Genomic DNA, 26,122 nt, shown 5'->3' with positions numbered 1-26,122 from the left:
AATAAATGTTAGCTATGATCATAATTTTCAATATAACATGTTCTTAGTACTTAGCATTTTACAAAGTTGTTTCATGTATATTATCTCATTTGCTCTGTTGATTCTCATGAAACTCCATGTTGTTGCTATTATCACTCTTCATATAAGACCAAATAGGTACACATGTATCTTCTTTTAAATCAAAAACACAAGCTCACCTCATATCATCATTACATATATAAATGTATTTGTAGATCTCCCACATTACACAATAACCATGTCCCTGAATATTTTATGTTTTGTTTTATCTGCTATGATCATTGTAATTGCCCTTTCATTATATTTTCTATTAGTTTTGCCTGTTTAAAGGAATGCTTCTGGTTTTAGTATGTTTGTTTCATACTCATCAGTTTTATTGAGATCCTTATTACCCTTTAAAACTATTGCTAATTCTTTTGGTTTTCTGGGTGGTCACATTTCCAAAATCAATCCTATGTTACAGAATCATATATTAATAAAATCAGCCACTTAATTGAAAAATGGAGAAACGAAGACTCGTTATCTACTATGGTATCAAGATATAGTAAAATCTTCTTGTGGGAAACATAAATTTAAGAAGATCTTTTAGCTATTACTAATCTACTCCTTTTAGCTTGTGGATTGTATTACTTTAAGAATTTTTCTCATCAGTCCTGCAAAACTCATAATACCTTTCTTGACAGGAAAGGCTACCATTAGAGTGTGGCAGAAAAAGGAATCAATGAGAAGGCATACATCTCTTTTTTATCTTTGTGGGCTTTAAATATTATTCTTGAGGATAAAGGATAAAAGAATGAGCAGAAAGAAGTATCAACTGCATGCACTTGCATACTTGGAAGAGTTTCGCAGCTTCCTCGTCTCTTCATGCATGGTTGGCAAGCTCTTTCTCATCATAACCTTGACCTTCCACTCCCAAATACATCCATTTTCTTCCTCTTCCCCCCCAATATGTTTTCAGCTATGAGGGGATACATTTTTGTGCCTAGACTTGTCTATCCCCATCTACTCTCAGTAGGATTCTTCCTTTAAAAATTATTAATAATAAAATACTATTTTTTCATTGAGTCAGTCGGTTAACACCATCAAATAATCCATTGCCAAAAGCAGTCCAAATAAATCTACTGATGCCTCTTAATCATGTTTTGTTTTTATATCAATTACAAAAACAAAACAGAACTAGTAATAAAGGTTTAAAAAAATGATCAAGATGACATTTATTTTCACTGCCGCATTAGATGACAACCAGCTTCTGGTATGGTTTCAGTACTCACGGGGAAAATGATTAGAAGTGGATGGATTGACACTGTCCCCACTGTCAGCACTTTCACTGCTGGAAACTTCATCATCTGATTCCCGCACAGAGGAGCAGGGTGAGGAGCCGTCAACTTCTTCAAACTTCCTCTTTAAAATTCCACTCATAGCTGCGGCGCTGTCACATGTACCTGTAACAGGAACGGGAGCAACGAAGCATTGAAATATTTGACCGCTAGATGTGTAGCCAAGGTCTCCAGAGTCGTTTTTGTGTGTGTGTGTGTGTGTGTGTGTGTGTGTGTGTGTGTGTTTAATATATGAGCTGAACCTTTCCTTGAAAAGATCACTAAGCAGTTTTTTGAAAAATATTTTCAAATTAACAAAAACTAAATTAAATTAAATACGAGCAACTATTTGGTTACCAAAATGTGCTTTTTAAAAAGATGAAGTTCATTTTAGTGTAATGTCTCTATTCTTTTTTTTGTTGGCAAATTGAGAAAATCCACCTGAACCCATGAAATTCTGTAACGAAAAAAATGCCAATATTTCCTCAAAGTCCTAAATGTTTCTTGCCTTATACAAAATTCCTCTGAAAGAAACACAGATAAGTATGCAAAAACTTCATAGTCTGAGTTTTAAAATGCAAGAACCTAATTAGCTGAACACAACAAAGCCTATGAAATCAGTTCTAAATTTTAGGGTGTTTCCATTTCAGTACTGCAATAAGATGAGATGTGTTCCCAGGACATCTGGTTACTGAAGCCCTTGCCACGGTTTCAGAAACTTCCTAAGGCTATTTACCTGAGAGATGGTGTTGAGTGGGAAGAGGGATGGGTGGGAGTGGTTTCTCCTAAATGCTTTCTCTAGGATGAATGGGCTTTCCTCTCTCCTTGGGCTGCCCTTTCTTCACCTTCCCCATTTACCTTGACGTATGCATAGTCAGCTAAAGAGCATAAACTTTCCTTGCAGTGTAAGGATATTTCAGGGAATTACCTATATATAAATTAGCTTAAATATATATATATATGTATATATATATGCACATGCTCTTACATTGCTAAATTAGGTTAACTTCCATCTCATTTATGTCAGCTGATTTTAACTCTCATTTGAGTTCGTGAAACCATTCTCTCGTTTTCCTGCCAGAGTGTAGCCATCAGTCTTGTTGATTGAGAGGAAGCAAGACTTAAAACTATTCTAGATACTGCCCTCAGACGTCTCTGAAATCGCCCCACCCTCCTCTGTGCAGATCACACAGCAAGCAGTCTGCCCCGGTCCTTCAGCTGAGCCAGCTCTCCAAGGTCTAATTCTGTAGTTTTTAAGTGGGCTACTTGGATTAGCAGCATCAGCATCACCTGGGGGGGGGGGGGGGGATTGTGAGAAACGCAAATTCTTGGGCCCCACTTCAGATCTACTGAATCAGAAACTCCCAGGAGGCAGTGCCTAGCACTCTGCATACTCAAATTGGAGGACCACTTGTCTCGTTTCCAGTCTGCTCTTCAGCAGCTCCCTTCCTGGGCTCTTCCTTCCTTTGGGGTGTCCGCATACCAGCCCTAGAGTGACAGAACTCAGTACTGAAAACCTGGCCAAAATCTCTTCTTTTGCCATCCCCTGTGTGATTTCTCATAAAATTAAGTAGAGTACCAGATGCCTCATAAGTATTTATCATTAATTTCAATCTACTCATCTAAGTACATGTTGAGTAAGTGGTATGTATATGCTTGACTCCTTGAGTGGAGTAGATGATACAAAAGGGAGTAGAACACGTTACCTGCCCTCAAGGAGCAAATATCCACTACGCTGTTTCATCCCACTGAGAGTACTCCCAAATTCATGTTCTACTGCCTTGTGTTACAAATCCACATCTTTTGCATGACTTATATTAACAATGCAGGTAACTGATAGCCATATGAAGATATTGCAATGTCCACTCTCTGAGAATAAAATCTCTATTCTGACTCTGATTTTTACCACTATTCAAATTAGCATATTATTTTCTCTATCTTAAAGAGTGTGAAATGCATAAAATGTTCATGCATATCTGAGCAGGGTAAGAGAAAAAAAAGATATTTTAAGTAAAGTTCTTGAAATAAAAGTAGGACAGGATATAAATTTTAAAATGGTTCACTTCAAACAAGATGCAAAGTAATTCATGAGGGAGAGACTCCAAGACACAAAGTAATACAAGATGGAAACCCATGTTTAAAAAGTACATTTTTATAATAAGACATTGCAACGAGGACAGTTAAAAACCATACCGTTAAGCTCTATTTCCCCATTCCATCACTCCCAGCATCTTTAGGAAAGGCAGATTTCTCAAGAACCAAGGACATTCAATTGGACCACAGAGAACCATGTTCCAATATTGTAAAAAGTGGTACTCAGTACTCTTCTTCTCAGGAATAAGAAGGGAAAGTTTTGGAGGGATGATAAGGAAAGTGAAAAATCTCTCTTTCTTTTTGTTATCACATTTGGGACTGGGAAGCAAGGAAGTTGCAGGTTAGATACAATTTCTGTCTTCATCTTTGAGATTGAAAGAGCCTGAGCTAGACACAGCTCTAAAGAAAGAAGGGACATCTGACCACTTAGTTTGGGATTAGTATGTAAGCTGGAAATCAAAAATTCAAATCATTACAGAGGGGCATAGCCTTAACATATACCCATGATATTGGTTAAGTGCTGAATTTAACCAGTATTATTAAATGCAGCAAGGAAACATAGCACTTGTTTAGTTCCATTGACTTTAAAAAGTACTTATGTGAGTGCAACAAGATGTCACAACAGATTATGAGAGTCAAACGACCCATTGTTTATAGGAATATAACCACTCATCTAAATCCAAAGGTGGAGTGGTAAAATGAGCATGTGGTTTTCTTCTACATCATCTACACTATCTCACTAGGGAGGAAAGAATACAAGAACTCAGGGGGAAGGCCCTGTTAAGAAAGGAGTTGTATATACCTGGTTTGTTTGCATCATGTATTGGTTTTCCTAGAATTTCAGGATGACAGTATGTGGCTAGTTAGGTACAGATGCAAGTGAGTAGAATGAATCCCTGTCTTATGGCTGCCACAGCTCCTTAAATATACACTTACCATATTTTTGTTCCTAAAGATGAGACATAATGAAACTTCTTGGATATGAAGCCAATGAAAAAGTGGTCAACATTTCAAATTGGCTTTATATAGCATCAAAGCCCAGAGAACAGAAGATAAATCTGGACAGGCATTAATTTGTTCTAAATATGAGAAGCCGAAAGTCTAAGCCTCAATAACAGCCATTTTAACACAGCTACTGTTTTCCAATTCATGAAACATATGCTAGTCAAGAGCGTCACCATTTCTCATTTGGACTAGGACAAGAGCTTCCTAATTATTCTCTCCTATCTACTACTGTTTGCTTTCGATGTGTTTTCCAGGTTGCAAGCAGAATGATAAATCTAAAATGCAAATCTTATCATGTCAGTCTACAGCTTAAAACTCTTAAGTGGCTTTGGATTGTCTTAGGATGAGTTCAAAATCCTTAAAATGGCTTATAAAGTCCTTAGCAATCTACTTTGGCTAACCTTTTCAGCGTCGTTTTGAGCCATTGCCTTGTCGTCACTATTTTAGCTCTCATAATCTTTCAGTTTCTCCAACCTGCCATTTCTCCCTGGCCTACAGGCCTTTTGATATACATTCCTTCCAATCTCCTTTTTAATTTATTTTCCCATAGCACTTACCACCTTCCAAATCCATGTTACTTATTTATATATTTGATGTTTATTGCTGACCATTTTCATCCCTCGCTAAGAGATACAAGGGCAAGGATCTTTGTCTTATTTACTATTGTACCAATGGTCTAGAAACAGTACCTTATATATTATAGGTGTTCAATAAATATCTGTTGATGAATGAATGAAACCCTTCTATACTTTAATTACTTTATCAATCTTTTTTACTCTGCTAGACTGAAACTCCACAAAACAAAAAGCATGCTAATCTCATTGACCATTCTATCCCTCCTAACAAAATATCTGGCATTTTTGATTGAATGAGAATCAAAAGGAAAGATGAAATTGACCTCGAAACGTCATACAATTTTTTTTTTTTTTTGCTTGCAAGTAACCCAAAAGCAAATTCTAGCTAACTTAAGCACACAGACATCTGTTGGAAAAATACTGAACTAGTTCATGCCATCTAAGATCGAGCTGAAATCCAAAATTAAAGAAAGGCAGGAATAAGGATAGCTTCTAGGATTATGACTGTAGATATTCCTTGATCTTTCCTCTAGAGCACCACCATCACCATCAGCAAGTTTGAGCCCAGCAACTTCTGTGTCTCACAGTTTAAAGTTTCAAGGGGTAAGAAACATTTTAGCCCATCTTGGGTCAGGGGTCAGCTCTTTGATCACTCAGCTGCATGGCCAGAAGGCAAAGAGCCACTCAATTAGGTACTACTCCAGAGAATCTCACTTGGAGGCCTGAATAAGTTCAGTTGCATTTCAAAGCCAATGTTCTCTCCTTGTCTAAGAGACACTGATTTATCTTCTTTTTTCATTTATTAGTATAGTCTATGAATTCTCCACTTGGACAGCTTCCCCTTTCCCTGCACCCTCATGCCCTTTCTGTTGCAAAATTTAATTAATAACCACTTCATTATAAAACTCCAACAAGCATCTTGTGATCTTGGATAGCCACTATTCTTGACTAACATATACTATCGTTCTTAAATTTTTATTAGATGTAACCATTGCTCAGAAGCCTCTGAGCACATTTAATGAAAAAGTAATAGAAAAGTAATGTTTTCAAATCTCTACACACACAAAAAAAATACCAATGAACTACACTAGATGTTTTACGGTTATAAGTGCGTTTCTTTTGTTTCGTGTATTTCTGGAAAAAATTATCAGAAGCCAGAAGGATGCAGACTGAAGTAACTGGGAGAGCTTCGCTAAGAATGCCAAAACAAGAAGCTGGATAGAAATGTACATTTTAATGCATTTGGAAGAATGACTGAAACTAACTTTGGGTATTTGTTGGGATCTTCTGACAGTGTAAAAATCTCATAGATTTCATAGGTGGCTCATTGAGTTCTTGTCACCCCACTTATATTCATCTAATGTTTAACCCCATTTTCTTCTTTTACTCTGTCCTTATTTAATAATTCTTTGCTCTGTATTGTAAGGAAATTATCACAGAAATATGCCTTAAGAATATCATCAATCCCCAAATTCTGAGGAGTGAGTTATCTGATTTGTAGAACCACTCTATGGCTACCAGGTTTAGCAAATAAAAATACAGAGCACCCAGTTAAATTAGAATTTTAGATTAAAAAAATCACCTTCAAGATATATTTGTACTTACTATTTTTTGTTTATCTGAAATTCAAATGTAACTAGGCATCCTGCAATTCTGCTGACAACCCTAAGGGGAGCACTTGCCTCTTGAGAAGAAAGAAGAATGACTATGAAATGAACAAAACCATCCAAATAAGAAATGCCACTTATCAACTGGAGCTACCAAACATGAATATTTCTGGGCTTTACCAATCAGATGAAACTCAGCAAGTAAAACTTGAAAGGTTATTAGGATGAATCATGAGTTTATCAAACAAATGAAAAAAGGTGGGGAGGTGGTAGTGGTTAATAGGTTAAGAACAGGCTTGGCCTATCACTGGTCAGGAAGAAGTGAATTTAAAAGGAAGTAATTCTGGCATGGCAAGAATTTCCTTCTATGAGAACGAGGAGGTCTTTTAGTGAGATGCTGTCTCTTCTCTGGCCAGGTGGAAATAAAAAAAAAAAAAAAAGAGTGGTGAGCTCTGAGTTCCCAGTTCATCTGACCTGGTAGGCCCTTATTCCATGGAAGCTGCTGAGACCATAAGCCTTACATGGTACTCTCTGAGGTAAAAAAGGGTTGCATCTGGAATCCCAACGTTCACTTTCTCCCTGGGGCCTGGGTTTATCCTTCGCATTACTTCCCTGCTAGTTTTGTAGTTAACAGAAGTGAGGCTCATCTTTAACTGCAAGGGTCATTCACAGGGACATGTGGTGTCTTGGTGATGTGCCATACATCAAGGGGCACGTTACCTTGTATTACAACATGACAGGGAGGACATTTCTTCATGATTAATCAAAGAACTAAATCACTTATTTTATGATCTCATCAAATTCTTCCAACAGGCACTCAAAGCTAAAAAACTATGATAAAATTCTACTGCAAAGACTTCGATAAGATAAGCTTGCTTGCTTCAAACAGTGATGGGCCTGGGGCCCAGGAAACACCAATGTTAGGATTAAATTGCATAGAAAAAACAAACCTACTTTTCTTTACTTTCTCTCAGAATGGAAAGCAGTTTTGATGTTTCTTGTGGTTGCCTCACCAGATTAATGATGAGCTGAGCAGCACTGCAAACAGGTTGACGAAAATACCGGTGTGTGGCTCATCTGTGATAGCAGGTGGGAAAAGCCTAGCTGGCAAAAGCAAGATTATTCACAATGTCACACTTCATCAGCCAGATTGTTACTGGGCCAGATAGAGGATGAAGAGGACAGTTGCTCAATTAATGGTGTATAGGTTTTATTCCAATATTTAAGAAAGCAGAGATTAGCTAAGAAAAATCATACTGTGTTATTTTGAATTCTTTGGCCTGATACCTTTAGTTATCCAGATGTGTTCCTACCGGGATATGATCTTAATCATATTAAATGTATTAAATCCTTTTCACCCCCAATTTTTTTTTAAGCCGTGAGTTTGAGTAATCTGTGATTTTCTGCCCTAATACTGACATTACTACTGCCTTGACACTAACTAGTCTGTTAATCAAACACTGATTGTGGACTAAAGTCTCTGCGAAATAAGAAAAGTCATTACTTTAAGAAGCTGGCATCAGATGCTATGCCTTGAACACTTATCACTCAACATGTTCTCAGAACTGTGCAGCTCTTTTATTAAAAAAAAAAGAGGGGATATCTTCTTCCACAATATTAGGACCATTTCTGATTTAACCCATTTGGCAAGACATGCACATATCTGCTGCCAAGAGGATAGGGATTTGGCAGCCATCTCACAAGGTAGCATCCTGCAAGGTGTTTCCATGGGGCACCTCCAATGTGAAAAATGCTGCTGGTGGCTTGCCAACAGGAGAAGCGCAAGTTGGCCAAATACACCTCTCTTGCCCAGGTGCCTGCTTTGGCCAAGAACCCCAGGGGCACGCCTGTCTAATGAATATTTTTGTTGGAGGAATGATTGCAGGGTTCCCCAATTATGTATGAATTCCTTGTGCCAGAGTTGCCCGTGACCTTGAGTTAAAGGTCTGAGTCACTTTATGTGCTTGGGATCTCAACATTTTTGCAGCTTGCAGATTTGCAGCTTGAGAATTTGATGAAAGAAATGAATGCTTTCCATAGGGGAAAAATAGGGCACATAAGCACAACTGCATGCCATCCATCTGTGGACTCCGTGGTTAAGAACCTCTGCTCTGGTGATTTACACCATTCCCCTAGCTTTGGTTGATCTCCAGAAACTGGAGAAGTGATTCATTGTGAATATTAGTTAAACGTATCAAAGAAGTTTGAGAGTCTGTTGCCTCCTATTCCTTTTACCAACAGGGCCATCCACTTCCTAGGGCAAGGGTCCTTCCAGCTCTCGGTTCCTTCTGCTGTCGCACCAAGGGCCCTCCTTGGCCTAATCTCAAGGGCCCAAAGGCCTAATCTCAAGGCAGACATTCCATACCAATTTTAGGACTTGCTTTCTTCATTCTTCTCTTGGCTGCCACCTACTTCTCTAAGACAACCACTGTAAACTGACCTCCTCTGGAACTTTGTGGCTTGGTAAATGGTTCTAGGTTGCAGTATAATCTCCTCAAAATAGCATCTGTCTTGGGGAAATTGTAGTTAAGATTGCCTTGTTCCATTTATATAAGACCAGTCAGCTTTTAGTGAGCACCTACTATGGGCTAGATCCTTTGTGCCTATTCTCTGTATGCAATTGTTTTCCAAATTTTGCAAGGCAATCTTAACAAGGGAAACTAAGATTTCAGGAATCTAGATAATTTTCCCAAGATGTCTGACCCAACCTTTCTCTGAAAAGTATTCCATGACCAGCACCACAGTGTAGGTTAAGGGACCTCTCTGCACTGACAGCATGTGGTACTTATCAAACTCTACCATAATTGCTTGCTTACCTGCCATTCTCTCACACTTGACTGTATGGTTCCTCATGGACTGAATATGTACTGCAGTGCTTGCTCAGTAAATGAATGGTCATCAATTTGGAGTCTAATCCTGGATCAGCTACTAACAAATGGTCTAATTTTAAGTAAGAGGATTACCTCCTTGGGTCTCGATTTCTACTTGTATCAAAATAAGGGGCAGACATAACTGGTAAGAATAGGCTCTGATGCAATATATTCCCCATACCTGGTAGTGAATGATAAAAGCCATGGCCTCCATCAAAGGCAGGTGCCTCTTAATTCTCCATACCCTCTTCCCTCACTATATGCAAATGACAAGGGCCTAAATTGACTCAGGCCCTGCTGATAAAGGCCTTGCTGATCAATGGCTCATCTACCTACTAGTGGTAAAAGTGCTCTTTATGACTCTCTGGCTGGGGGACCCCAAGAAGCTTCCCACGTTACCTGCCTTTAAGATTAGTACCAATGTAAGAAAGACAGAACTTGATTTTTAATGCCTCTTCACCCTAAACATTGATCACTAGTTAGTATTTGACAAGATGGCACCAGAATACATGTGAACTAGAAGCCAAAGTCCTCTCCTAAAGTTCACCTCCAGGTTAACTCTTTTACTTAGCAGGAAGAGAGAAAACAAACCAAGAAAATGATAAAGCTTTTAAAACTGTTGAAAATTGATCAAGTGCCCATTGTAAGCCTATTTTTCCTACTCTAAGAAAAGTGCCAATGAAAAATTTATTTTATGTGCTTGCTATTAAGACTAAAGAACAGTACTTAGCCTGATTTCTTGGGCGAATAGCAAGACTTACTGCGTTAAGGAGAAAAAAAAAGACCTCACATACGTAGAGGAATTTACAATTATTACTGCAAGACTAAAAGACAACATCTTTTTTTTTCTCCTTAGCACTTAAGAAGTTTCTCTTCAGTCTTTTAGAAAGCTTCTGATTAAATAATAAAGTAGACAAGCCAGTGTAGATCAAATGGTATTTAAGGGGTAGGGATGTGATACCCTTTTCCACAAAAGAATCAGCAGAACAGTCTGAAGGGAAAAGAACTTTGAAAACATTTTCTTCATAAAGTAGTCTAAAGTGGACATCAGGGTAATATATGGCCATGCTTTAAGACTATACCCATCCAAGCACTGGGATCCTGCCAGAGATACTGTGCAAAAAATAAAGGAGATTTTAAAAATTATAATAAATTGAAAAAAGTACTTTGAACATTCTTTAAAATGAATCCCCACCTTAGGCAAGATATAGATTTTTACTACCTCAGGCACAGAACAAATTTTTCAACTATGCAGCTAACATTGCATTAAGGAGCAATTAGTTCAAATGATATAGAGTATAAGATTAAATATCTGGGTTCTAAAATCTGGTGAAGGTTTGACTGGCACTGATTAAAACTGGCTCATAACAGAAGTCCCATCAAACTCCTGCAATCTTCTAAAAGTTGGAAACTCACTACTTAGAGATGTTCCACCAAGTCTTACAAAAGCAGAGAGCTGTGACCCTCCTCCCCTTCAATTTATTCAACATTTGTTACCCATGTATATTTATCAAAAAGCACTTCTAGGAATGCTACTGAATTTCTTTTGGAAAACCTTATGACTACATCAGTTGATACAATATTTCTAAACATCATTCTGGTCTACAGGAACTTTAAAACAGCAAACCTGTGACAGAGAGATTGTTTCATGAATCAGAGAAATTAGCACTTTTAACTCATTAGTTAGAATCAGACTCTTTATGCTGCATAACACCATTGGATCAGCAAACATTTCTTGGGTATCTAATATGCGCCAGGTGCTCTCCGTAATTGAAAAGTCCATAGTCTATGGATGAGACAGAAATTCTGGATGGAGCTGAGGTGAATGACTAATATCTCAGTTGTAGGCAACATGGAAATTTGGAAAAGAAAAGTAGAGCAAAGGCACATAGATGAACATTTTTAAAGCAATAAAGGATATAAAATGAGAGCTCATAAAAGTACATATTGCCACAACATATGTGAGGATTTTTGTGGAGACTGTGCTTCCAGTTGGAAAGATTCAAGGTATCTATGAAGCCACATATAGCTTGAACTTTGATGACTGGTGCCTGCCTTCTCTACTTGCTGCATCTGAATAGAAAACGGTACTAGGGGGGTATAATCTCTGATAAACTGCTCATGGATTTCTGTTTTTGGAAAACAAGTCTCTTCCTCATCTGCTGAAATCGAAGATGTTTCATCAGGAGTCTTTGTAACTACAGGCTTAAGCTGAACTTGCCTTATCAGCAGCACCAGGGGATCAACTCCTATGATTGATAGGAATATCATTTATAAGGTTCTTATTATGTGCCGGGCATGCATCATGTCATTTCATTTTCATAAAAGAACATAGAGATGATGTACCCCACTGTGCAGATGACGATGAGGCTTACAGATTTCAAGTATCATGTCTAAGGCCACATGGATTTGAGGGGCAGACCATGTCTTGGAAGTGACACAGGGTTGGAATTTAAACCTTAGCTCCTAAGCACTATCCTCTTCAGTTTCTTCACACTCTTCAAACTTTGAACTCACCTACCCAAGAAACTACATAATAAAGACATTTACCCATCAAGAAAACAACACACTATTTTCCTGGTTGTTTAGTTGTTCATGAATTCCCTTAATTTATAAATCACTATTGGATTGAACAAAATTACCCAGGTTTGTTGAAGTAGTTCTCAGGCTCTTTAAAATGCTAATGGGAAAAAGAAGACCAGAATAGGAAGCTTCTCCCACCCTCTACACCCCACCTCAGTACTTTGGACTAGCTCTCATTCTTACAGAGCATCTTTGACACTAAGTTCATGGAATCAACATTCCTTCACATCTTCAGAGTATATGAGAAGACCTATTCACCTAGTGGAAATGGGAAGGATGACAGTAACTCCAAAGTGTCTGAGAACAGTTAACATTAAAAAAAATCTTGTTTCATATGCACCAAAAGATGGACCATATAAAAATATAAAGCCTCTTGTCATCAATGGCTGTGACCCCTTTAGAGTGAACCAATGCATTGCATGCTAAAGTGGCACTGTTGGTCAAGGAACCAGTTTCTGGCAGAGCACTACTTGTAGTTACTTTTGCTTTCTCTGAGAGACTGCAGATAATTAGATGTAAACACGAACACCTCATGAATGCACTTGAACTTCCATTTAGCTATAGCTTTACTCAGCATGACTATCGATAAAGATGGCAATGAACAGTTATTGGGGCTTAATGAACGTTTTAAACAATAGTCCCCTTTACTTGTGAGTTTTAAAATCATCTGTGTTTTAAAATCATTGTTATTTTCAGGGATACCATTTACTTTAATTGTATGATTTTTTTTGTCCCTATTGGACAAAACAGGTTCAAATTCCTGCTGATGGTATAATATTCCAGATTCTCATTGTAGTAACAAGAACTGGAGTTCAAACATGATTTTCAATATCCTGAATATAAGACAAACTAAGATTTTTTTAAATGTTTCTGTGCTTACTATACCATGTATGTGCACGTGTTGTAAGTTCAGTATATAGGAAAAGTATGGAGGGATGTTTATCTCCCTCCCTTTGCCTGAGAAAGCCTAAAAGACTTAGAATTTAATGTAAAACACAGTGTATACACTTCATTTTTAAATTGCTCTCAGATGAAGAGCAATTACTATTAAAAAATAATAAGTAGAAATATGAGAAAACAGTAAAATTATAAAAAGTGTATAAATATGTAAAAAGCCTGTACAATTGTATACCAAAAACATCCAATAGCAACACCATTTGATGTTGGGGAACATTTGGGAAGCAGTTTTATCTTTTCCAATAAGTCCAACGTAATGGTGGGAATAATGATTCTTATGCCATGAAGAAAAGCCTAAACTGATTTCCACTTGCTCAATGAAGCAGAATGATAGTTCTATATTTTGCTTCCATGAAAGTAATTAAGATTTTAAAAAGCTGGCCATTAAAGTTACAAACTTCACCTATTTGGAAAATTGGTTTATTTAGTGCAGATTCTTTCCCAACTGTCCTAGACAAAGTATTACTATAGCACTGCCACATGTCTAATAATATGGAATAAACGTAAGTCTTTAAAAAACTATAATCTTATTGTACTTTTCGATAAAAATAATACAATTCTATTTAAATTCTAGAATAGGTGACTAAAAATGCAACCATTTATTTTGATTGTTTCCTAAGAAATGCCAGGTTAAAAGAAAGAAAGAATGCGATTGTTTTGAATACTCAATTATTTTGAGCATTTTCCTTTTATACATTATAAGTCATTTTGCTCTCATTTTTATTTTATAGGCACCAGAAGCTCAGGAGAATGACATATATAGTGATAATACAACGTAAAACCTACACATGTGATTTTAAGATAACAACAGTTATTTGTAGGTTTTAGACGATGTTCCATACTGCTAGACTGAGTAAAACATATTTGCCCTAAAATCCTTTCCAAGCTTACAATATGGTCTCTAGTTTTGAGTGATGACAAAGACAGACTGGTAATCAGAAAGCAGGAAATTAATTTTTGAAAAATCATTAAAGATTCCTTTGAAATCTGATATAACACTCTTTCTTCAAGTACACTAACTGCATATCCTTCAATGATTTGTTTTTATATTACTCTTTTACTTTACAAATTTGATTAGAACTGCACTTACACAAATACATTTTTCTATATACATTTAAATATCCAGCCTGTGAACCTACTATGTACATGGCTGCTGAGATTTGTATGGAAGTAGTGTGGCTCAAGCTAATGCAAAAAAGACTTCAAAGTTTTGACTGAATTTGCATAGAGACATAAATTATCCAGGATATTCAAAGCCATAAATTTGCTGCAGGACATATATAGCTCTCTTGTGGCTTACGGAAGCACAATTCTCTTTATTTCACATTTGTCTATTACCAAGTTTTCTCCAAGAACCTTCACAGAGTCTCCTTTTTGGCCTGTAGTGTTTTTATTTCTATATTCAGAATGTGCTAAGTGGTAGTGATTGCATTTAAAAGTTAACAGTATTGGATTGCCTAAATGAATTTTAAATTGGGCTCTTTCCTCATCACTGCGCTCTGCTTAGAAAACACACAGAGGTTAGTAGACCCAAACTATGGGCATGACCTGAGGTAGAAGTAAAATAAAAAATTTCTGTGTTTCAAAATTGTTCAATTAAAAATTATTGACCACAAGAAAGATTTTATTTGGTTGCATATGTATATAATATATATCATATATATTGTAATATTAACATATGTAAAATGTATCTATACATATTTATACACACACATATACACATACACACACATTTATATATACGTAAAACAAAAGTCTACAAATATGGTGTTTGGACCAAAAGACAGCATATTCCATTCAACACACACAAGAAGGAAATTATTTAAAATATACCCCTTTAGCTGCAGTCATTATTGGAAGTTTCAAAAGAGAGTTTAGAAGAAAAGGGCAGTTTTTGCATTTTTAAAAAATTCACACAAGACATGAATTCCTTTTCCCAAATTGATCTCAGGATCCGGGATAAATGTCATAATGTCCCCACGAAGTGATAAAGGTTAAGAATCTGGCCCTAAATGACTACCACAAAGGGATTTCATAAATATTTGAAATAACTGTCCTTCACTGTTTTAAACGGCTAGACTCTTGTTTTGCTCCATCCTCTACCCACCCCACCTCCCCATTTTTAAATAAAAGATATTGTTGCCAAACTACCAAGTCTTAATCATTATAATAAAATTAATGCCCTCTTTTCAGTGCAAAGAAAGTAATTAAGTTTATCTAAATATGTATTAGCTCTTTGTATGTAAGCTTCATAGAATTCATTTTAAGATCTTATGCAAATAAAAAAGCATAAAGCAGTAATTTCATGACTAAACATTATTTTGTCTCTTCATCTTTCCAACATAAATTTTCATACACATACAACCTGTAATATAGACAGATGCACACTTGATGCAAATTAGACAACATTTTTCCCCATCAACATTTTAACTGCTGAATTGATATATTTAAAATTTTTAATGATATGGATAAACGTAGTCTGATCATGCTGCTTTAATTAAGTTTATTTAAAAATATGTTTTGGAAATAAAGCAATATGAACAATAAAAGTGAGTACACGTTTGTTTGGTACAGGTCAGACTTTACTATGATGTAATCACACATTTTACCAAAGTGTGATATTTTGTGCATGGAAAAGGAAGACTTTCTGCCCTGCCTGTGACATTTATGAGAATCACTTTACAATCCAGACTTAACTGAAGGGAAAAGTCATAGGAAGTTGAACATGTGGAGTTCAAAATGGCATTGTCTAAAAAAAATCCCAAAGAAAATTAGTAACAACTGGAAAAATTAAAGAAGCATTTAAAAAAATCTAACCCCCAAATAATAAACCCTTTCTTTGATACAGTGCTTAGCAATAAAATATAGAATGAACACTATCAAAACCGAAACCCTCTCTTAAAATGAAATGAAAATACAACTTATTACAACTGTCCTTATGAGGTCTTGTGGGATATGAACAAAAGAATTCCATTATTTTATTCCAGATACCTCACAAGAGTCTTAGGCTGTGAACCCAGTTCTAATTTAAAATACAGTTCTTAGAAATGTGGAAAATCCTGTAAAAGTTGCAAGTCTTGATATTTATTTATCTAGATGTCTCAACCCAGGCTTCTCTGTGCCATGAGAAACTTTCCAAAAAAATAGGATGATTTAGAGGCCCCCCAATTTCAATTTCGTCCTAACATGAAATTATGCCATTGGAACAAAACACCCATGTTTCAAACTGAAAACAAAACAAAACAATAAGAAGCTTTAATAAACTAGTTAAGGGAAACTGAGAGCTGAGAACACCCTGCCCATTTCCACAATGAATTAAAATAGCCAGTCCTCCTCCAGGCCTTTCCCAGGGACAGAGTCAGCGCATCATGAGATCTGTCACCGTACCTGCGTGCACTTTCAACCACTATGGCCCACACGCTGTAAAATCTTCACTCTGAGAAATAAAGCACACTTCATTTAACTGCTGCAAAAACACTGCTGCAGAGAAGCTCAGTGCATTTTTTTTTTCCAGGCAACTGCTCCAGCCTTCCACCAGCCCTGTGACCTTTGAACTCCCTTCTTGCCCCCCTCAACCCCCCTCGCTTCTGCAGTCAAAGCTTCAGGAGCTGGTCTCATTTGCATAAGGTTCAGGCAGCCCTCCAGCAGCTGAAACGGAATGCTGGGTAAGGGAGCCTGGAACTGCAGTCGGGCCCCAATACCTGAATCACCCGAGGGGGGCAGCAGGCCATGGGGAGTGGGCACCGGCTTCCCTGGGCTGCCAGCAGCCAGAGCCCGGGTCTATTAACGGATAAGTGTTTTTAACTCTTTGTTTTAGAGTCCTGCATCAGCCCGCCCCCCCCCCCCCCCCACCTCCCCACCAAAAGAAGCTGTCAGCAGCAACTCTGGTAACCAAGGAAACCCAAATAGTCAAATACTTCATTTAAATACATGTGGAAAACCAATTTAAAAATTTCATTAACTTCCCTTGTTTTTGAGACCTAGCTATTTTCTTTCCCACTGGCGTACATATTGCATGCATAATCAGGGACAGAGGGTATTTTGTGTTGTCGTGGTGGTGGTTTAAAGAGCATTTTACAAGCATAGATGTGTTTTAGTTACTATGCAAATATAGGAAGTCACGATAGTAATTCTATAAAATGTTAAATGTGCCCTCGTGTTTTAAAGACGAACGTCTCCTAAATGGTGTCCAAGACATTAATTGTTAAGAATTTAGGTCCCAAGATGCCTTTCAAACAATACAGCAGTAAAAATGTAGAGCAAAGTTAAACTGTGCATTGAAATTTAAAGATCCATGTAGCAGTAATGCTTGTCTGTCTTTGGCAAAGATGTTCAGTGTTGTGCTATTATTTGCTAGAGTTATTTCTTCCCTTGTCTTCCTACACACAGCAATCTCTCTATTTAAAACATAAACTTCTCTATTGCTCATAAACCTAAGAAGTGGTTATTTTCTAGATACAGAAGGTCATGTGTGTACATATTTTTCTACATAGACATGAAGGCACACATTCTTTTCTAAATGGTGAGTCGATGGAAATATGCATCATCACAAAATTAATCCATTCTTCTTTTGAAAATTAAGCTAATTTGTTTTTCTCCATTAGTGAGGGAATGATGTCTATAAAATAAAAGGTTTTAGGAAGTATTTATTTTCCACCTATCAAATGAAACATAAGATGAAAAATAAAAGGCACACAACAAATTAATATAGGTATATATTACGGTAGTTAAATATAAAATGCATTGTTCTAATAGTAGCATTATTAACGTTTCAAAATTTTCTTACTTAGAAATTTTTCATTTAAATCATTAAATATGCCAAACCTTCCTCTTGCTGTGTACGGAAAGACATCAATAAAATCTGAATGATACATCATCAATTTATAGGACATGTAAACTATTGCAATACAGGATTTTTTAACACTGGAAAAATAAATCTGGAGCTTTTTATTTGAGCTATTTATTAGTAGTATTCTGACTTCTATTATTTCTGCATATAGAGAAGCTTAGAAATCACCGGATGAATTTTTTCTTACCCATAAATTTTTAAATAGGATAAATAACTTTTCAGTTTACTAGATTCAAACAAACATTTCTCTATCACATCTGACTACAGCAACAATTTAATCACATTGGGTCAATTCAAGTGCATCCTTCATATTACACACTGCGAATATCTTGCAAAGTTTTTGTTTAAGGGAAAACACATATTAGCCCATCCTCATTTAAATCCAATCAAACACAAGGAAGTGTTGGAGTAATTTATAAAATCACTGACCTGTTCAAATAGCTGTAGTCTTAGTCCTTGCACTCTTTATTCATTAGAATCCAAAATAAATTGATTATCATTTTATAATATGTGTCAGCATCACCGAAGGCACTGTTCTTCCTGGTTCAGCGGAATCTTCTTAAATTTGCCAGCCCTGTGTTTTATTGCTGGTACCGTATGCTTTATTGTTCAGCGACAAGAGCTTCACTCTGCACAAAGACTCATTACCTACTGCTTGCTGCACGGCATCAGCCTCACTGAGGCTGCCTATATGTGATCACATGGGAGTTTTGTCTGAGAAAGCCAGGCATGCCACTGACTTCACTGTGTCTATGGATATTTTTATCAGCTGAGGTCTGCTAGGAGGAAGGAATAACAGATTATGAAGCTGCTCTAAGTCATTAATGCAGCCCGACTTATGGAAATCCTTTCACAAGATTTTTTTTATTATTATTATTATGGAAAACGTTTGAACAGGCATTCAAAAGAAGTTAACTAGATTTTATTTTAATAAGAGGCTGAATAATAATTTAAGGAAAGGGAACTAGCAAAAAGCGGTTTTCTACCTTCTGCTTTCTGCAAGTACTTTTGTACAAATGTTATTAAAGAGCCTTGCTCAACTGAATGATTTGACGGTATGTTTTTAACCTTTAGATTGCTGGTGTTTCTTTTTCTTAGAGGAGGTTATTCTCTAAAAGGACAAGTGGCTGTTTCTCTGAAAATCTCCTCAATGAAAATTTCAATCACTGAGAGATACTACATATGAATAAAAATAGAGTTATTCTAATTACTTTTGATAAAGTAGATAAGAGGGCGAGTCTCTTATTGATGTATATAAATGAGGTAGGTGATTAATTTATCTTCTCAAAAGATGACACATTCCTAGAACAGCTGACTTAAAAGAACAATGAAGATTTCAATTTAAAGATCTAAAGGACATGTGGTTCATATTAATTCTTAAAATCGCAGTAACTTATTCTAGACAGCTAACCTCAATAAAGCATATGGTTTACCTTATCTGATTTCAGTGTTAACAAGTAGTTTCAGAGCTGACTACTTAACATTCACAGGAATTTTCTGCTCTATAGATATTGAATTAATATATACACACATATGTGCATATGTACATGTGTGTATGTACACACATGCATACGTATGTACATACACATGTATAGGCAGATTATCTAAAAAATTTTTTTTAATAATTAAGTAATTGCTTAAAATTATTTCCTCCCATTCAAAAATGGATTGTGGATTTCCAAATGAAAAAGCTATTTAGTTATCGGAAGTTGATGAAAAAATCAATTTCTTATCTCTTTAATAATCTACGTACATTGAATTGGTAATTGAAAGCTTGTTGCTTGCTAATCTCAGTTGAAATTTTATGACAGATACATGCAAAGTGCAACAAAGAGCACAGAAGGAAAGGATGGAAGCACCATAAATGAAGACCAGAAAATAAATTTTCTGTATAGTTAGACGTACAGTGCATTTTAATAGTGTTTGTAAATAATACAGTAATCTTAAAATGAGTAAACGTATATACCTGCTTAAGCCTTCCATTAATAAATTATTTTCTGGAACCAACTCCCACTTAAAATTTTTGTTGTCAACTGAAATTTTTTAAAAATAATTTTAAGCCAGACTAGGCAAGTGTAGCTAAATAGCCTAGTCCCTGTACAATGACCTAACATCGTTCTAACAATATTTGTTTGTTGGGTTAACACTGATTTAGAATGTTTTGTGACGTAAGTAAATGCCTTTTGGTGGGCCTTTCTTAACATTGAAAACTATTTAGCTATGTTTTAAGTGCCACCATTTTAATGTATTTGTTCCAAAATGCTCATGTTCATTTTTTCCTCTGCACACAAGAGCTACGCTAAAGCCACAAAACCTTGGGGCATTAAAAGAAAAAGGGAAACGGTGCTCTTATATTATGATGTGCTTCTAGGTTTTTAAAGATATGTACATTCTAGCTAATATCTTTGATGATGTCATCATGTTAATGTACAAGGAAATAAACAAAAGGCAGCCATTTTTCCTTTACTGCATCACTTCAAAAACAGTGAAATAAAATGGTTGCCAAATGGAAGGAAAGAATCAGCAGAAAACTAAATTACTTCCAAATTCTTAGGAGAGGGAGGGCACGGGGTGTGAAATTGGAAATAAAAACTACATGTATGTGAAGTTTGAATGAATGCATGTGAATAAATAATTTACAATAAGGAGAATAAATAATCAAACACAAAGAATATAGAAATAACTAGCAATTAAAACAAATGCCGGCAAAATAATAAGTCTCCCATGGAAAGACCATAGTCTATAAACTTAACATATTAAATGTAAAAGCCTATTTAGTCCAATAATATTTTATAAAAGGTATTTAAAGGTGGACAACAGAACTAGAAAGATCTAGAAAAGGACAGAATGATCATGAAATAGTAGTAATCTTTCCAGGTCTGCTATTGTCTTAAATGACCTTGGTCATTTGGTGAATTATTCTAGCATCTCGTGCTTTAATTTTTAAGTCTGCAAACAGGAACAGAACGGTCTTTGGGAAGCATGTCATGTTAATACATAGCAATATTTTTATAGTTTAGTTCTCTAAATTGGCCTTAACCAAGCATTGTCAACGAATATTAGTAAAATAAGAAAAGATGATGTAAAATCCTAATGATTGTTGAAAAGAATTTTTAAACACATTATCCTACTAGCAGAGACAAACAGAAGCAAGAGGTGATTTTATTCTATTACATGCAGAAAAAAATAGAAATAAAGTAGTAACTAATTTGAGAACAACTCATTAAATTATCTTAGGATTAAAACAAATTACAAAATATACCCATCTTTCCAAAAAAAAAGATAAATAAATTCTGGAACTCTCTGTCAGTGACATGACAAGAGAATTACAGCAGAGCATCTGATTCTCACATTACACAATGAACAATGGTGCCTCTGCTTATATAACAGTTTCATCAGCCAAGAATTCTTAAAATTTGAAATTAACAGAGAAACACAAGATCACAACTTAAAGGAGCAAATTCCATCCCAGATTAAAAGGATGTTTTAATTTACTTTGTTACACTAAAAACTGTGAATTGAAAAAAGATATTTGATTCTTACAATTGACTCTTATTGACTTGGTTTTTCTCTAATGAGAAAGAAGCATCATAGAATCATTTCATTTGCCCCCTCCCTTTTCTACAAAATAACCAAAGCTTATTGTATAACTCAAATGTGACCCAAAATGTGTGCTATTGAGCTCATGCAGTAATTTGGGCAGAGATATGCTAAATGAATGATCTTTTGAACATTCAATTGCATGAAGGAAGATGGAGGAGAGGTACTTATACCATCACTTGTGTTTCCTGGAACTGTATTAATTGGCATATATACCAGCACCTCCTGTTGGATTTACTCTTGACCAGGCAGGATTTTCTTGATACATTTCATCCTCCTTTACAACAAATTCAGAGAAGTCAATAAGTTGCCCATGTCAGCATCAAAATCCAGGGCTAATTCAATTCAATTCAACAAACCCCTATTGAGAGGTTACCATGTACCAAGCTCTGAAACAGTTGCTAGGGATATAAAAAATGAAATATACATTGTTCCTAGGAAGATTTTAATTTCTCTAGCAAATAAATAGAAAGAAAGAAAGAAAGAAAGAAAGAAAGAAAGAAAGAAAGAAAGAAAGAAGTTGCTGAACATGTTATAGGAGGGTAGTAAAGTATGGACATGTTTTTTCAAGTTTGAATATATTATTGACTTAACATGCATTTTATGTACAATCAATACAATTTCTACATTTTAAGTATTGTTTACTAAAATCAGAAAATCATTACGGTAATTAAGAATCGTTTATCAAATACACACACACATATGATAGCTGCAAATTCTGTGCTATATTTCTCATCAAGAGGTTGAATCTAATTTCCCCCACCTTTATTCTAAGGTAGTCTTAATGATTTGCTTAACCAACAGAGGCTGCGAAGTTGATGTCTTGGAAATTTCAGTGCAGTGCTAAGAAATGTTGCCATTTATACTTGAACCTCTTGGAACACTCTTCAGGAGCCTGACTGCCACAGAAAAGATCTGACTACCCTAAGACTGCCAGGGTGAAGCCACATATAAACTCTCTGGTCAACAATTGCAACTGAGCCCAACATCTTAGCCATTCCTGATGCTTGACACATGTATAAAGTGCTATCTTGGCCCCTCAAAACCTACCCATCCACCGAATAGACACCAAAAAATGATTCTAGTTGCCACTATGTGGAAAAGAATCACCTAGCTCAATCACCTAGCTTGAGACAAATTCTTGTCTGTTGGAATTCGTAAGATATAATAAAATGGTTGCTACTTTAAGCCACTAAGCCTTGTGGTAGTTACTCGGCAATGACTAACTGGAACATATGACAGAGACAATATAATAAACCTAAAGTACACAAAACTACAATCTGATACACATATTCAGTGAAGTCCAGGAATTTCATTCGATAAAATGAAGGCACTGAATGGGTGTATTAAAAAGGAACTACAACTTGGAAGCTTGAAAAAAAGAGAAGCAAAAATATCCAAGGAGGGTTCAAAATAAGAAGCACTGAGTTATCTGAGAAGATTGTACTGCAGGAAGGGGGTTTCTGAACGAATAGAAAAGAAACTGCATAAGTAGCTGAGAGACAAAGTAACTCCCATTTGCAAAATGGTGCTTTGGGAAAAGCCCAGAACCAATGTAAGAGCTTTATTATGAGAGGAACTCTGAGGAAATTGGGATGACAGGCAAGTGATGGGAGGATGAAAGGGAAAAGAGAAATCTGATGATCTTTCTAGGAGTGCTCTGAAGCTTGAGATGAGGAGATTTTTGCAACATTGATGTTGAAAAGTCACCAACACATAAGCAAAGAGGTGTGGTCAAAGTAGTAAAGAAGGCAGCTCTGACACTTAGGAAGTGGCTAGACCATGGGGAGCTGAGGCAGCAGCAGGGAGGCTGATGAAGAGGAGATAGGAAGAAATGATGAGCATCTGAACTAAAGATACTGAGTGAGGAATGAGAAGAAAAGAATTAGTCATGAAGAAAGAAGGTTGGACGAGCCAGTCTCTGATCTTTTACAGCTTTAAAAGTCAATGGTTCTATGAGTCAGTTACCAAAGATATGACAAGCAGAGAGCATTAAGCTGGTTTTGTTAGACAGATTTAGTCATGTCACCAGTATTTTCATTCGTATTGGCCTCAGTTTGTCAACATTCAGGTATTGTGAAAAATTGTCCCTATCAGATATGCTGTGTTTGGGAGGCTGCGAAAGACAAAAGCAACAGGACCTTCCCTAAATAACGTACGTTGGGGAGAGTACTTATATTTCTTCCTGTTGACTGATTCCTAAGTTAGGAAAACATGTAGGGAAATGACAAATATGCCCTCGTTCTGTAAAGATAAAAAAAATAGGTAATTTTGAATAACACGAAGTGAAACAACACACACACATACACACCTTTACCTACCAAAGTAAACAAGCCTGTTGGGATTTTTATCCTTTTGCATCTTCTTTCTATCTGGATATGAGGCTACCAAGGTAGCAGATGTTAAGTGGCCAGTGAATGGCCACTCAGAATGATGCAGGTTAAATGGTAGGAAGAGCTCTATAATTGCTGTACTGCACATACAATTATGTACATAAATCATGGGAACATGGCTGTAAGAAGTCTTTATGCAAAGTGACCCAGAGAAGAAAGTATCCAGATTTCCCCGCTACCCTTCAGTCTCTTTATCACCACAAAGGCATTAGAAAACAGCATTTATCAAGAGAATAGAGTAAATGAAGCAAACCTCCTCCCTGAGAACACAAAGAATACATTTATTTCTCAGTAACCATCAAAGTTAATTACAATGATTTCTTCTTATGCTGAATTAGATGTCTAACCTGGGACAAAAAATACGGAGTCAAACAGCATATCAGCAAAAATCAAACATAAACTGAGCAGGTAAAAAAAAAAAAAAGAATAATTTAATAGGATTGGTGGCTTTTCCTTGTCAATGGGAAGGTTGCACCATAACTAAAGGGGTGCTATTGGGGTAAGGCACGCACAAAAGTTTCCTATATTTTATCTCATCCATGTAAGTCTGTAAATACTTGGCTGACAGGCTGAGTCTACTTTGGCTTATATAATAGAATTATACAGAAACAGCTTTGGCATATTATTTACCTGAGTTCATTCATTTGTTCATTCATTCATTCATTCATACATTTTTTCATTTCACACTCACTGAGTACTATATGCTCAGAACCTGGTTCAGTGCTCTGATAGTTTATCTATTTATTTTTAAAGATTTTATTTATTTATTCATGATAGACCTAGAGAGAGAGACAGAGACAGAGACACAGGCAAGGGAGAAGCAGGCTCCATGCCGGGAGCCTGACACGGGACTCGATCCCAGGACTCCAGGATCATGCCCTGGGCCAAAGGCAGGCGCCAAACTGCTGAGCCACCCAGGGATCCCCATTGCTCTGATAGCTTAAAGTGATGAATAAATCACAGTCTACAAACTAAGTGGCTGTCCATCTAGAGGTAGAAACAGATATAAAGAGTTACAGCATAATGGGGTAGGTTTTATAATTGAAGAGTATATAAGAACATCAGGACAGGAGTGAATAATACTATATAAAAATAGCTAATAGTTATCAAGCACTTACTAAGACTGAAGTGCTTTACTCTATATGTATGAATTAACTCATGTAACCATTGCAAAAGCCTATGAAATAGCTACTTTCACCATCTCTACTTCATGGATAAGATGATTGAGGCCCAGATTGGTTAAGTGACTTGCCAATGTGACAATCAGTATCCAAACCCAGGCAGTATGGCTTTAATGCAGTGCGGCTCTACTAGGAGCATGTAACCTAAAGCAGTCATGTCAGTCTTTACAGAAGGGGTGACATGGGAAATAAATCTCAAGGGACGAGTAGGAGTTCTTTTCTGGAAAAGAAGAAGTGTATTCTAGGCAGAGGGCTGGAATATATAGATTCCGAGGCATGACTAATATATGTGTGAAGGAAACTAAAAATTTCACTGTGAGAATGGTAGGGTTATTTGATCTTCATGGGATGGTGCATTTGGGATGCTGGGATGTTTGGAACTCACCTTGGCATCAGTTTGTACCCCTAGGGGTATTTAAGTGGCTTCTTGTGATTTATTAGGTAACTCTGGAGAATGAATTGGATAGGGTCTAGAAGAAGGGATACCAAATGGGACTGTTGAAATATCCCAGAAAATTTACAAAGCTCTGAACGAAGACAGTGGCACCCCAGGGAACTGAGAGGAAACATATTGAGAGAGTAAATCAACAGATATTTAGTCTGGAAGTGAACAAAACCCCTGAATCCAAGAATTTTAATTTGGGAGACAGCAAGGATGAGGACACCACTAGCCATGGTTAGAAACAGCGAAAGAAGCTTAGATGTAGAGCCATTCAGTAGTAAACACGGAAGGCCCACCATGTATCAGGCAAGAGTATAAGGTCTTAAGGATACAAAGATGCCATCTGGGCCCCTTGTGTGCTCAATGCCTGCCAGAGGAGCTCACAGACAGAACCTATTACCCAGATAGGCAATTCCCTCCATCACAGATAACTTGTAAGAGTATAGGATTTCTCTCAGTGGCCTGATTAAAGGTTAAAAAAGAACAAAGGTGACTTGTCCATAATAAAACTTCAAATCTGGAATACCGTCAATTGAACTTAATTGTGGTGGTCATATATATATATATAAATATATATAATATATATATTATATATAAGTGTTCTGTGCAGATTAAAATCATGATCCAGATCA

At 36.4% G+C, this 26,122-nt stretch overlaps 1 protein-coding gene across 5 annotated transcripts in view; it reads right to left on the bottom strand.

Annotated features, from left to right (window-relative positions):
* The window catches only part of CSRNP3 (cysteine and serine rich nuclear protein 3), a 198,523-nt gene that overhangs the window by 79,144 nt on the left and 93,257 nt on the right, over positions 1-26,122 (bottom strand). For 3 of the 5 annotated variants that reach the window (XM_041723371.1, XM_041723369.1, XM_041723370.1), the window contains exon 3: positions 1,290-1,460. In XM_041723371.1, coding sequence (XP_041579305.1) covers positions 1,290-1,460 — 171 coding nt within the window. Of the gene's footprint in view, positions 1-1,289; positions 1,461-16,412; positions 16,532-18,303; positions 18,542-26,122 lie in introns of those variants that run through there. The other 2 variants (XM_041723372.1, XM_041723373.1) reach the window with 2 other exon arrangements.

Source organism: Vulpes lagopus, chromosome 11, assembly GCF_018345385.1.
Source record: "Vulpes lagopus strain Blue_001 chromosome 11, ASM1834538v1, whole genome shotgun sequence".
NCBI classification, from domain to species: domain Eukaryota; kingdom Metazoa; phylum Chordata; class Mammalia; order Carnivora; family Canidae; genus Vulpes; species Vulpes lagopus.
Note: the sequence above shows the minus strand (reverse complement) of the source record. Positions and strands in the feature narration are given on the sequence as shown.